This window comes from Bufo bufo, chromosome 5 (assembly GCF_905171765.1).
Source record: "Bufo bufo chromosome 5, aBufBuf1.1, whole genome shotgun sequence".
In the NCBI taxonomy this organism is placed as follows: Eukaryota; Metazoa; Chordata; class Amphibia; order Anura; family Bufonidae; genus Bufo; species Bufo bufo.
Genome location: NC_053393.1, coordinates 479,444,504 through 479,461,040, shown reverse-complemented (window position 1 = coordinate 479,461,040; position 16,537 = coordinate 479,444,504). Strand labels below are relative to the sequence as shown.

Below are 16,537 nucleotides of genomic sequence, written 5' to 3'. Positions count from 1 at the left end.
CTGAGAGATTGTCCGCTTGGGTAGACAGTATCCTGCAGCCTTTGGTTCAATCCATACCTGGCTATTTGCAGGATACCCGAGTGGTATTGCAGGTGTTCTTCAATTTCAAATGGGAACAACACTTTTCTTGGATCACAGCAGATGTCACGTCCTTATCCATGGCAAATATCTATATGGCGTGGTGGGAATGCCATTCATTATTTTCATGGAATATTGGAGCGGCTCCCTGAGATGGTATGGCCGTTATATCGACGACCTGCTGTTTGTATGGTCGGGCGATTCGGCGGCCGTACCCTCTTTTGGGACCTTTCTCAATAATAATCAGTGTCATTTGAAATTCACTATTTTACATGGCACCCCCACCATTACCTTCCTTCACTTGTCTTTAGAGGGTTATCATGTCACACAACAGGTCTTTTCCAGCATGTTCCGTAAGGATACGGCTGGTAATACCACTCTCATGGCTACACCCTTTCATCCTCCGCATGTGGTTCATAATATTCCTAAAGGAGAGTTAATTCGGGCCAAGCGGAATTGTTCTAAAGAGGACACATTTAAAATGGAGATGAAGGTTGTAGCCAACAGACTTATAGAACGCAAATATCCCCCATGGACCCTGAATCTTGCAAAGGCAAGCACGTCTATAAAATCCAGAGACACTTTGGTTTATCCAGAGACCACACCACCAATATGTTAATGGCAACACTAGTTACATGGTATAGTGCATCACCTGTTCTATATGCAATCTTCAATACATTGGTTGCACCACAAATAGCTTAAAAGTGAGAATTTGTAAACATTTCTTGGATATTCCACATACAAAAGTTAGAAATGTTTCAGCAGTCAGTCGTCACTTTGCGGTTTCACACCAGGGCAATACCGCAGGTTTCCAGGTTCAAGCTTTGGAGAGGGTCAACCCTCCCACCAGATGTGGGGATTACAAGTGAAAACTTCTTAATAGGGAGTTCTATTGGATTTTTCGCATGGGTTCCCATGTCCCAGCAGAATTGAATCGTAAACACAATTTAATCCTGCATTACTGATTCCTTTTCATAATGTATTTTTAGATTTAACATTTACCTTTGATGCATCCAACTTTTTGTCCTCATCTTTACTTGGCATTTGAACAGAGGTTGTGACTTTATATGCTCATTCCTGTTTATCGCAATCACCTGTGACCCTCAGGATTTCAGCTATTTAAGATCGCAGCCAGTCAGCAACAAAATTGTCATGAGTAAGGATCAGTATCAGAGTATCCGAAACGCGTAGACCTGTTTGCTATGTTGGATTTTTAATGTCTTTGTGTGTATTGGAATAAAGAACGTCATCTTTTTTGGAAGCTGGACCCCTTTCTTAATTTTTCAATGAGATTTCATCAAATCATGCGTAAAATAAATCAGAAAAAAAAACGATATAAATAGATAAATCATGAAATATACATGAAGATTTAATGCTTTACACTTCCACATTGAACAGGCACACCAATGTTTCTTCCTGAATCCTGACCATTCCGTTCAGAATTCCATCACACAATGTAGATTGTGATGCCATCAAATAATTTTATTGCAGTATTCCATTATATGAAAGGCTTGGTGAGGTAAAGGGTGACAGGACAAACTGTTGCATACTCACAATGGAGATCGAGGAAAACTTCTCAACTGTCGACACAGAAAGCAAAATGACCTCCATGGCTTACACTATTTTTAATGAACTGAGATTGGAGGGCAAGCTGTGTGACGTTGTCATCAAAGCCAGCGGTGTGGAATTCAGTGCCCATAAGAACATCCTATGCGGATGCAGTGCATATTTTAGGTCAGTGTTTATCATGTTTAGAGAGTGGTTTAACTTTAAGGAGAATGTTCTTCATTGACTCTAAGAAATATTTAAACTATTTACTTGTGGCTCTAGCCTCCATCATGTATTGTAAGAGCCATACTTCCCTACTTCCCACTGCTCCGATCCTGTGTGCTGGATTCTGTTCCAGTCCCTGCATTGTTTTCTTCCCAGGGTATGGACATTTTCACCTGCTCTATTGCAGCCAAAGACTGGCTTTATCAGTGACGACAATTATTCCCAGAAAAGCCCTTTTAAGTGATTTATAATTTAATAGATGTTAGGGCTCATGCACACGAAACCCTATATCGCTTCCATTCCAGCACGCGGAACACATCCATATGTCATCCATATTTCATCCGTATTTTGCGGATCCATACTATGGAAATGCTATGCCCAGCCCATATTGCTCATGTGTTTGGTGATTAATAAGTTACTGTTCCCGTATACGATCCGCAAAAAAAAAAACGGATCAAATACAGAAACCATACGGATATGTTTTGTGCAATAACGGAACGGAACAGGACTTAAAGGGATTTTCCAGAAATTAGAATCAGGATAGGCCATCGATGTGAAATGGTGGTCCAGGGGTGAGATTAAAATTTTTAACATTAGGTTCCCTACTTGGGCTACAAAAATATACATGCCCCCCATGTATATTTTTGTAGCCCAAGTAGGGAACCTAATGTTAAAATTCCCACAGTATAGCACACTATTAAAATTATTCCTTCTATAACTAAATAAAATTGTTAAAATATTCTAAATACAACATATATAACATGGAATCTAATAAATATTATTGTATGTAACAGTAATTTAATATAAATTATCACAATTTATGTGCCACCAAACCAATGATAGAATTTAATCTAGTTTGCCACACCATGAATTATTTATTTATGGACCTGTAGGTGCGCATTCAGTACTATAGACATATGCAGTCTATATAGGAGAGGTAAAAGAAGAGTCATGCCTCATGCGCCAGGGCACATCTCTTATGTTTCTGATACACCTCAATACAAAAGTTTAAATAGAATTAATGCTTAATGCACCAAAATCAAGAGCAGTATATAAATTGAGCACCAGAGCCAAGCATAACATACAATACCAGAACCAAGCTCAAAATATAAATATAGCCCAGCGCTAACCTCAGTTAACCTTATATACCAGAACTAAGCTCATAAATATACCTTCAGGATCAAATTAAATACAGAGATGAACTGCAAAGTCAAGTTCACAACTGCTATGTAAGTTTGTTCTATATCAAACTACACCTTCCATGAAAATAGTAACATATTTCTCAATGTGTGGCATCTTCTCTGTTTGGAGCCATTCTCTTTTCTTCTCTATCTGGCCCAGACCATGATGACATCTCCTGACCACAGGCCGTCACTGCAGAGTTTGCTGACCAGGTTTTTTCAGCTTCCTGTTTTTGCTCCACCCACTTAATATAATAGCCACACACACCGCCCCCTAAATATAACTATGCTATACATTGTGCCCACTTTGCTCCTGAGTAAAAACATGCCCACACATGACCCTGATTTAAAAAGACCCACTGTGCCCCAATAAAAAATACAAAATGTGCACACTGTGCCCTTTGAATGATCAAGAAATGCCGCACACTGTGCCACCTGAATGAAAGAAACGCCCACATATTTTCTGCATTAAAAAAGTCCCCACTGTGCTCCTCTGAATACAAATATGCTCCCACACATTCTACTAACTGATTTAAAAAATGCTCAAACTGTGAACCCTGAAAACATTATGCACCACCCTTCTTTCTGCTGAACATAAACATGTCCCTCACTGTGTCCTCGAATTAAACAATACCTGAACTGTGACCCTGAATAAAAGCATGCTCCATATTGTTCTCCCTGAATAACTGAATTCTCCAATACCCTACCGCTCCTGTTCCAAAGTTGCCCGGTCTCCTGACATTCTCTGCTTCCTGCTGCAGTACTGACCTCCCAACTCAGGAACTTGTGACTGCTGCAGCCAATCACTGGCCGCAGCAGTAACCGGTTCCAGTCAGTGATTGTCTGCTGGTGCGTTCACGTGTCCATGTGTCAGGGCATCCATGCTTCAGCAGGAAGTGGAGAATGAAGGGGGACTGAGCATCCTATGAATGGAGGCGGTAAGGGATCAATGAGGCAAGTATACCTATTTTATTTATTTTAAAGATATTGAGGCACATTTATTAAGACCAGCGTTTTAGACAATGGTCCTAATAAAGCCCCATAGCTGGCAGATGATCCGGTGCAGGCCTCTCCATAACTTCGGCACATCCATCTCCAGTTCTAAATGTAAGACAGCTTCCGAGCTGTCTTACATATTGAACATTTTCTACATTATGCCTAAAACAGGCTGGCTCTTCCCCTTTCCTGCCCACACCATGCCCACAATTTTAGAACTTGCGTGAGAGGGGCAAAATTGCAGATAGCGGTGCAACTAATCATTGTGTTGCCATCTGCACCTGAAATATGCCTAATTTAGGCGTATTTCAGCTTAGTAAATGACCTCCATTATTTTTTCCTGGACAACCAGTTTTAAAGAGGCTCTGTCAGCATGATCAACCCTATTAAACCAGACATACTGCCTGGCAGGGTTGATCATGCTGATTAAAACAATGTCCTTTTTTTGTCTGTATGCTAAACAGCCACAGAGATATCTGTGTTTTTATTTGTACGCAAATGAGCAAGTTGGAGCACCAAGGCTGAATAGTTGGAGCACTGCTTTGCACACTCCCCCCTGCCTTTAATTGACAGGACAGTGTCCTAGCATGTACATATCATATACACTACTTACTATAGCCCTACCATGTTGAGAAGAGTGGATTTCTATGCTTAGAAAGCTAATACTGTATGCATATTACTGCTTTAGTCACAAGTACAATATATGATTATAAAGAAACCAGTAACCAGTACTGAGGACCTGCACAGGCATGTCCAGGTGACCACAGGTCCTTCTCTTACATAAGACTATGTAATAGAGCACAATGCACATATCAATAGTGATTAATAACCAACAGGACATTACCAACAGTACAATAATGTTGCTAAATAGCATTGTTTATTGCTGTGCATGAGCACATAAACATCTTACTTGCTACTATAACACATGCATATCTTAGAGTGGCGGCAGCCTCTCTTTACCATGTAGTAAACTTATAACACAGTCCATAATATACACTCACCTAAAGAATTATTAGGAACACCTGTTCTATTTCTCATTAATGCAATTATCTAGTCAACCAATCACATGGCAGTTGCTTCAATGCATTTAGGGGTGTGGTCCTGGTCAAGAAAATCTCCTGAACTCCAAACTGAATGTCAGAATGGGAAAGAAAGGTGATTTAAGCAATTTTGAGCGTGGCATGGTTGTTGGTGCCAGACGGGCCGGTCTAAGTATTTCACAATCTGCTCAGTTACTGGGATTTTCACGCACAACCATTTCTAGGGTTTACAAAGAATGGTGTGAAAAGGGAAAAACATCCAGTATGTGGCAGTCCTGTGGGCAAAAATGCCTTGTGGATGCTAGAGGTCAGAGGAGAATGGGCCGACTGATTCAACCTAATAAAAGAGCAACGTTGACTGAAATAACCGTTACAACCGAGGTATGCAGCAAAGAATTTGTGAAGCCACAACACGCACAACCTTGAGGCGGATGGGCTACAACAGCAGAAGACCCTACCGGATACCACTCATCTCCACTACAAATAGGAAAAAGAGGCTACAATTTGCACGAGCTCACCAAAATTGGACTGTTGAAGATTGGAAAAATGTTGCCTGGTCTGATGAGTCTCGATTTCTGTTGAGACATTCAAATGGTAGAGTCCGAATTTGGCGTAAACAGAATGAGAACATGTATCCATCCATCAGCACCTTGTTGAATCAATGCCACGTAGAATTAAGGCAGTTCTGAAGGCAAAAGGGGGTCCAACACCGTATTAGTATGGTGTTCCTAATAATTCTTTAGGTTAGTGTATATCCAGATGGTAGCGCTCTACTACCTTACAACAGACAAGCACTGTAAATACTTTCTCTCCTATATTATGTATCTACCAGACACAGAACCACCTTTGTTCATGTCCTGTGTCTAGTACCCTTTAATCTATTTTATTCTAGCTGACTCTTTCACCTAGGTGTTCTACATTACCAGTGTCAATGGGTACATCATGTTATTCCCAATTTCATTTTTATTTCCAGAGCATTGTTCACAGGTAGCTGGAAAAACAGTGAGGAGAAAGTATATGACATCGCTGGTGTATCTCCAGACACAATGAAATTAGTCTTACAGTATGCCTACACCTGGACAGTCCCAATCAACCCTGAAAATGTGGAAAATCTCTTTATTGCGGCAGACTTTTTCAACATTCTAGGGCTTCTACGTATTTGCTCTGATTTCCTGAAAAACCAACTGTGCCCACAAAATTGTATTGGTATCTATAGGTTCACAGAATATTATTATTGCCCTGAGCTCCATCAGGAGGCATACATGTACATCTTACAAAACTTTGAAAATATATTGAAAATCTCAGATGAGTTCCTTGATCTGTCAGCTACGGACCTTAAAGGCATTTTAGAGAAAGATGAACTGAACATTAAACAGGAAGAATTTGCATTTGAAGCTATTACCAAGTGGATCAAACATAACCCTTCAAGCCGGAAACAGTATATCTCAATTCTTCTTTCAGAGGTAATGCCAAGGTTTTTTTTTCACCATTAAATGGTCTCCTAACAAAATTAAAAAGGTTCTGTACAAGTAACAGTTAATAGCATATCTCTATAAATATGTGACTATTGAGGCTCTGTTCACTTTCCATTGATCAAACTAAGAAAGTGGTGTGCCATGGCTCTTTAGACTTTTACCATCATACACAGTGCCTCCTACATCCATGCCTGGTGTTTGCTGTTCGGACTAGTGGGTAGCGAAGGTGCAGTGGCTGAGTGTGGGGTAGCCCCGATGCTACGCTGGGTCCCCCGAACACGAAAATGGGAAATCGGTCCAGAGAGTCAGGGTCTGCAATAAACCAGTGTTCTTCTTTACTGGAGAAACTCAAAACAATACAGGCAAGGCACTGAGCTGGCTTCTCCAGTCTCCTCTCAGACAGAAGAAGGGTGTATGGTGAGGAAAGCCCTGAGCTACCTGTCCCACTCTCTCTCAAGAAGGCTGTTACCCTGGACAAAGGCTGGTGGCCCAGGGTCTGTGGCTTAGTTGTCCAGCTGGCTCCCTGGTCAATGGGTAGGTAACCCTGGGTCTGTGGCTCAGCATCCCTATCTCAGCATCTTCTGGTCACTTATGCAGCCTAGCAAAGCTTCTTTTACTAAGCACTGGACACTATCTGGAGTCAACTAAGGGCTCTGACTGCTCTCCTGATATATAGTTCTTAGCTGAACTAGAATTTTCTAGTGGGAAGGGTGGAGTGGAGAAACAAGCATATACAATGTTACAATTTTTTTTTAGTATAGACTTATTTAGAGCTTCAATGCAAACAATATGGGAATTAGCAGTTTTTCCAGACATAAGCAAGTCTTAAGGCATAAACAGCACAGCTACACCAGGCAGAAGGTCAGTGCATCTGGTTTTTCCCTCCAAAACTTTGCATAGCTGAAAAGTCATAACATCTGTCAGTATTAGCTGGCTGTGCATTGTTAAACGCACAGGGCCAGATTTATCTTTAGCTCAAGTCAAAATAATGCAGTGAAAAAGTCAAAAAAATTTTGCGCAATCGCTAAAACTGTGCAAAAATTTGCGACTTTTTTCTGCTCTGCACTATGCTCACCAGTTTTCTGAAAGTGGGCATGTTTTCTTATGTAAATGAATCTCTAGACAGATCTAGACTATTTAAAAAGTGGCGAAAAAAGTCGCAAAAAAATGCGCAATTTCACTCCAGTGAGGACCATGCTTATCTTATGAGACTTTTTAATAGAACATGCGACTTTTTCATAAAGACGTGCGACTTTTCTAAAGCCGCTTACTGACGGATAAACTGCTACCGTCAAACCACATTTATTACAGTCTTAAAGGGCCGATCATAAATCTGACTTGGCTAAAACTGACTTTAGCCATATGTGAAAGTGGAGTGAGCTGTCAGAGTAATGATAAATCTGTCCCACAGTGTATTGTAAAAAACGTACAGTGTATTGTGGCTTGTTGTAATGCAGCTGCAGACAGCTCAGACTGCCCACGCTAACCTTGTGAAGGATGGCACACTGAGCAATGTTCTCCTGGGAAACCTTGAGTCCTGGCAATCATTTTGAGAAATTGCCTGAAGGCAGTGGCCTCTTTCAGTATGAGGATGTCCCTGCCACACAATAAAAATTGTTAAAGAATTGTTTGAAGAACATGACAAAGAGTTCAAGGTGCTGAATTTTCCGACAAAACAAACCCAATCCATGAAGGCACCCTCTCTTGAATCAGAATTTAAAGGCTATGTACACATTCGGGAGAATTTATTTTTATCATTGCATTTTACTCATTTTGGGCTAAAAATCTTTTTTTTCAATTGGTCATTATTAAAAATAATGAGCTGTTCGGTCACAAAGGGTTAACAGTTTTTCTAGCTTTTTGAATCATACTTTGGTCATCTAATAAACCTTATCTCTAAATTACTAAGAGGTCATGAACAGTTGTTTAAGCCACATTCTTATCAGTAAGATAAGAACTAAGCTATAATGAGTGTTTATAAGGTCAGTTTAGAAATAATGAGCTCTCAGCTGAGCTGTCTGATGGGAAACAGTAAAAATACAGAGCCTGCTACCAGAGAATCTCAGCCCTGTAAGAGAAAAGGGCTCTGAATTTGAAAAAGAAAACAATTGAAAAAATGATTTTAGCTCAAAATGAGTACATTGCAATAATAAATAAAAAATGTCCCCAAAGGTGTACATAGCCTTTAAATGTTCTATGATAATGTCTTAGTATCAGATACCACAGGGCACCTTCATCTGTTTTGAAGTACATTTATATTTAGATAGATACTGTATATATTTCTACAATGTATATGTATTTGACTTTACAGTTTCTCAGTACTTCTCACTCCTTTGGTTGTCGTTTTATAAACTGCTCTAATCTTTATTGCTAGGTTCGCTTTGCATTCATGGATGATGACTACTTCAAATACAATGTTAAAACAAACAACTATGTAAGCGAGAATGAAGAGTGCAAGCCTATCATCATTAATGGTTTAAAAGCTATTTATGACCTTAATATAAATGGCCCCTCAAATGTGGATTTGATAAACCCAATGAACAGACCTCGTCTTCCTTATGCAGTCTTGTTTGCTATAGGTGGTTGGAGTGGAGGTAGTCCCACAAATGCTATTGAGTGCTATGATTCCCGTGCCGACCAGTGGGTCAATATTATAAATGAAGATTTAAGTCCAAGAGCGTACCATGGAACAGCATATTTTAAGGAGCATGTGTATATTATTGGTGGATTTGATAGTGTGGACTATTTTAGCAGTGTAATAAGTTTTAACCCAATTAAGAAAACATGGCAGCAAGTAGCACCCATGCATTCAAAAAGATGTTATATCAGTGTCACTATTCTGGATGGAAATATCTATGCAATGGGAGGCTTTGATGGCCACTTTCGTCTGAACACTGCTGAACGGTATGACCCAGAAAACAACCAGTGGACTTTGATTGACCCTATGAATGAGCAGAGGAGTGATGCCAGTGCCACCACACTTAATGACAAGGTAAGGAGATATTAATCTTTCTTAAAGGTAGAGGATAGGGGATAAGCATCTTATCGGTAGGAGTCTGGAATAAAATCACAATTATGAGAATGGGGTCCATGAGGTAGTAGTGGCAGATTGAGTATGCATGCTGCCACTACATTCTTATTCAATTGGAGTGCCGGAAATAACCGAGTGTTGCACATGGCTATCTCCGACAGTCCCAGAGACAATCAATTGATACCGACACACGGGACCTCTGTTCTTATTATCGGTGGGGATCCACCAGTCAGATTCCCCACCGATCAGGTGCTTATCCCCAGTCTTGCTGTGGATTGGGGATATATTGATTTTATGTCACAACCCCTTTAAGTGCTGATGGCACTTTTTTAAATCTACGGTTGGGTTCACATCTGAATTATAGTACTCCATGCAGACAGACACCCTGGCAGAACCATAAGGATTTTATTGTAATCTAATTAAGTCAGATAGGCACTGGTGGTATCCATCATGTCTGTTATAATCCACCTATCTATGTTATAATGAGAAACCATGGTATGCAAAGTAGCCGTCCTTCAGGAAAAAATTAAATTGTCTTTCTAGTGTCACCTGTTGTGGGTAGCTATACTGAGACTGACTTTTTAATAGGCCTTGTAACATGAACAAGGATATAAGCTAATCCAGAATCTTCCTCATAAGGGAAAACCTATTAAAAGGTTGAATATTAACTGATAGGATAGCTACTTCCAATAGGTTGTACCAGAGAGACAACTTTCCTTCTTCCTCGAAAATTGCTACTTTGCATTGCCTGGCATATTAAACTCACTACACCAAGTTGGTAGTCTCCATAAGAAAATAAAAAATATTCCACTAGAATCACATCAGGATCTTTCACCTAGCCAATACCCTGCTAGCACTGATGAGGGTCAAAAATCCAGAAACAGCTCTCTGTGGATGGGTCTCTTTTTCTTATGGAGATGATTGTCCATAGCATAGTTTTTTGTTTCTATGGATATTAGGATATCATAAATTGTGGCCAATGTCAGGGTGAAACATTGGTTGCTACACATTCAAGTTTTCAGAAGCCTATATTCTATATGACGTTATGCAAGACAAATTATTTAGATTAATGCTTATCTAGAACTGTAATATTAGGTCATAATTTTAGATTACTCTCCTTAGCTCATGATTTGCAGTGTATCAGTGTGATTCGTATTGAGGAGTAAAAATTTATAATAGCGTTTTTAGCGTTTTTAGCGTTTTTATCATCCATGAGTCAAAAACCACATTCTTTGGGACTTCATCCACTACTAGTGATGTGATGTCTACTGCCAGTTGGGTATCTTGCAGGGAAATCACTTATTAGACCATTCTGTGATTTTATTAATAAAATGCTGATAAAGCACTGATACTTTTATGTAAATCTTTCTTCAATATGTAGAAGAACCGTATAGAACCGTATAATATTTTTTATGTTCGTTATTAATTTTTGTTCAGATTTACATCTGCGGAGGATTCAATGGTAATGAGTGCCTATTCACTGCTGAGATGTACAGCCTTGATACCAAACAGTGGACTACAATCTCTCCAATGTGGAGCCGGCGTAGTGGTGTGGGAGTTATTGCCTATAGAGAAAAAGTATATGTGGTATGGATATTTAATACCTAAAAATGTAAAGCATACCGATTCACACATCTAGGATGTGTTATTTGCGTTGTTCCCCTTTAAAAAAAAAAAGGCAATTGTAGACCAAATTAAGTTAACTGGTTCAACTTTAGACTCACCTGCCATAGTCACTTTGGTTCTAGCGCTCAGTTTCCTTCTCCTCCGCTTCCTATCCCCACTTGAGTGGAATTGTAACCTGCAATCTACATGCACATCACTGCTGCTTACTGATCAATGGCTTGCTGAGGCTATTAATTGGATGTCAGCAATGGTGTGCCTGTAGACAATACATCACACTTCCAGTCCAGAAGGCCAGAAGCAGAGGAGAAGGAAGCTGAAACCAGAACAATGGTGACAGTTGAGTCTTGGAGAACCATTTTAATGGATACAGTCTATTTAAGGGACACGGAATCAAATTGGTTTCAATTACACACAAGGTGGCGCTATTGCTTAAATATTGCAGACTTATTTGGACACAACAATTGTGCAACCCTCTATTTCAGGTTCCTGTTCACTCCACAGGAGCCACATCCAAGCAAATGTGTGGCTTCACACAAACAACTGTCCAATCACCCTCCATTTAATATAAGGTAGCTATTTCTCGCAGTCAAGGCTCTACTCCCTAGAGCCCTATTGCTTTTACGTAGGGACTAATCTCAAGGGCCCCCACTCACATGACCCTTATTTTTGAGACAGGCCCATTCAGTTTGAAACACCTCACAAATAAACCCACTAGATTTCACCTCAGGTCAACAGATAATAAGGCATCTACTATAGCGTCTCTCCAGTCCTCACAGAACTGACTTGACCTAGCTGCAGTCTTCCTTGGTTTGAGCTAAGCACCACTCACCCCTTCCTGGATCCTTCCATGGTGATTATCACCACAGCAGACTTCTCCTGAGTTAAACTTATTTAGGCTGCCAGTACACTTAGCATATACAGCTTTGTTGGCAGTCTGCACAGAACACAGCTCAGTAACGTAGCTGATCTGTTCCCTTCCAGAAGTTGGTCTCACTAGGAAATCTATTATATCGCTCATTTCAGGCCCTACATCACTCCACCTAACCTTCAGCCCACTAGCAATCCTTACAGTCGGCAACATGTTTTAAACATCCAGTTCATCACCTTTCCCAAAGTCCAAACCTACACCAGTTTGTAGCTCACCGTAATCTCCTCAGGTTAAACAGATCACAGGCTGGTTTCACTGGCCAATATTTAATGAAATAGGTACCCACCTCCAACCATATCTCTTCCTAATTGTTCCCCCCTGCAGCTACTTATTACAGTGTGGTACCGCAACAAATCGGCATCACAACGTACACCTCTCTATCTGGTCCAGGCTCTTCTTTGCCTACTCCGCTATCTGTAGCTGACAACCAATAAGACAATCATTCCTGCAATCAAGCATAACAGCATATTATGGAGGCACCGTAGGATATTGCAACCCCTACTTTGGGTAACTTGCAGTAGACAACATTGATATAATACATACAAACACAATCATATACAGTATATATACAGTACAGACCAAAAGTTTGGACACAACTTCTGTGACTTAACACATGTGGAGGGTACTACCTCTTGAAGCTCATCAAGAGAATGCCAAGAGTGTGCAAAGCAGTAATCCAAGCAAAAGGTGGCTACTTTGAAGAACCTAGAATATGACATATTTTCAGTTGTTTCACACTTGTTTGTTATGTATATAATTCCACATGTGTTAATTCATAGTTTTGATGAATTTACACTTGTATACAGACTTTATTACGCTGGAATAAAGTTACAATACTTCACCTGAACTGAGCCGGATATTTCTTCACTATTGTCCAAACTTTTGGTCTGTACTGTACCTGTTTACAAAGAAAACACAATTAAACCACTGAGCAGTCTCATAAAGCCCCTTTACACTGACTGAACATTGAGAAGATTATCGCTAAGAAACACTTGTAGGAATGCTTGTTAGCGATAATCTACCGGTGTAATGGTGCCGCCGATTAACCAATGAATGAGCGAAACGCAAACAAAAGGATTGTTGGTGTCGTCACCGAAATCATTATTTGCTGGCAGCAGATTGTGCTGTCTGAACACTCTGCTGCTGGCACACAATGATTCTGTATGGGGATGAGTGAGGGCATTAGCGATTACTCTTGCCCATACTGTGGAGGAGATCGCTACATGTAAATGCATGGTCGAGCAGGCCATTGTCGGGAAAGTATGCTTCTTTCCCCACAATAATCGGCTAAATTGTTTCGTGTAAAGGCGCCATTGTTCGTCCCCCTACAGAGTCATTGTTTGCCAGCAGCAGAGTGCTGTTTAGAAAGCATGATCTGTTGCCAGCAAACAATGATTTAGGTGACTGCACAAATGATCCTATTATTGAAACGCACGTTCATTGGGTAACTGGTGGCACATTTATACCAGCAGATTATCACTAACAAGTATTCGTAAGAATGATTGTTAGCAATAATCTGCCCGATGTTCAGGCAGTGTAAAGGGCCTTTAATTAACTAGTCTATTCATTTAAAGAAACAGACGGCTAATAATAAAGGATACATCAGCAGTCCATGTGCTGCACATACAAAGAGTATGGGGTTCGCCATCTTATAAGCAAATTTCATATTTTATGACAATGGAAGGTTAAAGACAGATCCATATTGTAGCCTACATTGTCCTAAAGGGTGGAAATATGCTTCAGTAGTAGGAAATATGCAAAACTGAAGACAAACAACAAGCAGACCATCTCATTTTCTGTTCTTCCACTGTGAACTAAACTTCATGTTACTGCCACGTGATGGAGGGGCAATCTGGACTTTGCTATGGAGCCCAAAGAATTCTAGTGATTCTTATTCTAATCAGTCACCCAGAACAATTTATCATAGGTGACAATTGTTTGGTACTTTAGATATATATTTTATAGCTCTTAAACATAACAGTGCTCTTCCCTAAGTGTCCTCTAGTAAACACCCAATTATCACCAACTTCTATGAAAAAGAATCTCCATTTCAGTATTTTCCATCTTTAAGTAATACTTATTTTATTTTTTAGGTTGGAGGTTTTGATGGAGCTAATCGCCTGAGAAGTGTTGAGGCTTACAGCCCTGTCAACAACACTTGGCACGTGGTGACTCCTATGGTCACACCTCGAAGCAACTTTGGAATTGAAGTACTAGATGACCTTCTTTTTGCTGTAGGAGGTTTTAATGGATTTACCACCACATTCAATGTTGAATGCTATGATGAAACAACAGATGAGTGGTATGATGTCCATGGCATGAACGTTTACCGTAGTGCTTTAAGTTGTTGTGTGGTAGCTGGTCTCCCCAACATCCGACACTATGCAGCTTCCCGAGACATCCAATCCAGAGATGAGATTAGATCTTCCACCTCCACAAGTTCACTGCCAATATGACAAGTTTTTAACACAACTTAATGCAATACAACCAGGCCAACAAATAATAAAAGCTGTAGAAACTGAACTCAATTGCCAGATAATTTTAAATACAGATATCTAAGAAGCTTAACCCCTTCCCAACAGGTCTCTAAAGATGCTGCCTGCTTCAGAGTGGAGCGTGCACCTTAGTCATCAGGTGTCTTGTTGTTTCATGTGACCATGAAATCTGAGTGGTGAAAATGTGTGAGCTACACGCTCCTACTCCAGTAACAGCTTTCCTGACTGAGATTGGGGAAGCTGTTACCTTGTAATGATACACCAGAGCCTGATTAAGATTCCTATCACTAGTATGTTTCAATACAAGCCTGCAGGTGGCAGCACTGTATTGGAATATACTGAATTGTGTATTTTGTCATGAATAATATACCATTACTGAATACAAAAGGCAATGTAATGGTTGCTTGTTATAGTCACCTAGGATGACTTTAAAAAGTAAAAAAAAAGTAAATGTTTTTAAAAAATTAAAAAAAATATATAAAAATTTGAATCACCCCTTTTTGCCCAAAATGATAATAAAAATAAATAGTAAAAAATAAACAAATTGCAAATCACAAAAACTGTACCAGCACACATTTATTTTCAGTAGTAGCCTGCTGCTTAGTCTATCTTTCAAAATATTCTGTCCTGGAAACCCTGTCTCTGTGCCAGCAGGTCATCTCATCTGATATGCGTAATAATAAACTGGGTAGTTTGTTAAATAATGTACCCAGTTTTTATATGAATGCATAGACAGGTAAGATGCTGTATACTGAATATCTGTATGTAGTGCAGTCAGTGTACTGTGCCATGTGCCACTTGCGAAGAGGGTAGGTGTCACGGATACAAGGGAAGAGTGCAGCCCTGATCTCCGACCCGCACCTCTGTCCCTACCTACTTGCTCAGCCCGTCCCAACCGACGACGTACAACTTGGCGGCAGTCCCTAGCTAGATACGTGCAGCGGCCTAGAGAAGATAAGAGGAAACCGTAACAAAGTCAAGGAAGCAAAAGTCAAAGCCAGGAGGTCATGCAGGTACACAAGGGGAAACACAATAACAGAGTCAACACAATCCGAAGTCAGAAGCCAGAAGGTCACAACATTTCCAGGGAGGTCACAAGGTCGAGGTGAAAGACAAAGCCGAGGTCAAAACACACAGAGTACACAATATAACAATATGCTGGTAAGGGTAGCAAGACCAATCACAGGCAACCTGTGGCCAGCAGGAAGCCTGTTTAAATAGTCCCCAATTACTGAGTCACGTGACATGGCCAGTGTCACATGACTCATCTCCCATACCTTCATACAGCTGAGTGCCGAGTCAACGCTATCGGCGCTCAGTAACTCTGCAGCTCATTTCCTAGGGGATGGAGGACGCCGGCCATGCTGAGGAGGTGTGCGCGGCCAGGTCCTCCCTGACCTGTTGCTGCCATGGAGACGAGGACACTGGCTGCATCCTCGCTCCTCACTCTGTGCGGGATGCCAGCGGCGCTGTGGAGGGAGAGCGCAGTGCCGGCTCCCCATAACAGTAGGGGACTAGAGGTGGGTCAGTCCAATCCTGGGCTCCAGTGGCCTTAAAGGAAAAAATCAGGAGCCCAAGTAGGGCCAACATTTACTAAGTGCAATGATATACATTTGTAGTGTCCCACTAGGTAGGCGTGGGCACTACACAAGGGTCAATTGGTTCAGGTGTTACTTCTACTCACAAGGGACAGTGATCTTATATGCATTTAATGTATTTTTCTATGTGTTTTTACATGCAATGCTTCCCTGTATTATGTATAGCAGGCCTAGTTGGGTGTAATTAGACATCCCAGGCACTAGAGGGAGATAGGGAGCCCCTAGTATAAATGTCCAGGCCCAGACAGGGAGGGGTAGGTTCATAGTCAGGAGTCTGTGAAGACAGAAGTGAGAAGGCACCAGCCAGAGATATGCT

The 16,537-nt window shown here is 40.7% G+C and overlaps 1 protein-coding gene across 1 annotated transcript; it reads left to right on the top strand.

The window, feature by feature from the left end:
• The first annotated feature begins 1,633 nt into the window (after window positions 1-1,633).
• Window positions 1,634-14,584, top strand: KLHL10 (kelch like family member 10). Its single transcript, XM_040434032.1, has 5 exons — window positions 1,634-1,812; window positions 6,042-6,531; window positions 8,918-9,535; window positions 11,012-11,161; window positions 14,222-14,584. The coding sequence occupies exons 1-5, from the start codon at window positions 1,634-1,636 to the stop codon at window positions 14,582-14,584; spliced, it is 1,800 nt and encodes a 599-aa protein (XP_040289966.1).
• Window positions 14,585-16,537: the final 1,953 nt, after the last annotated feature.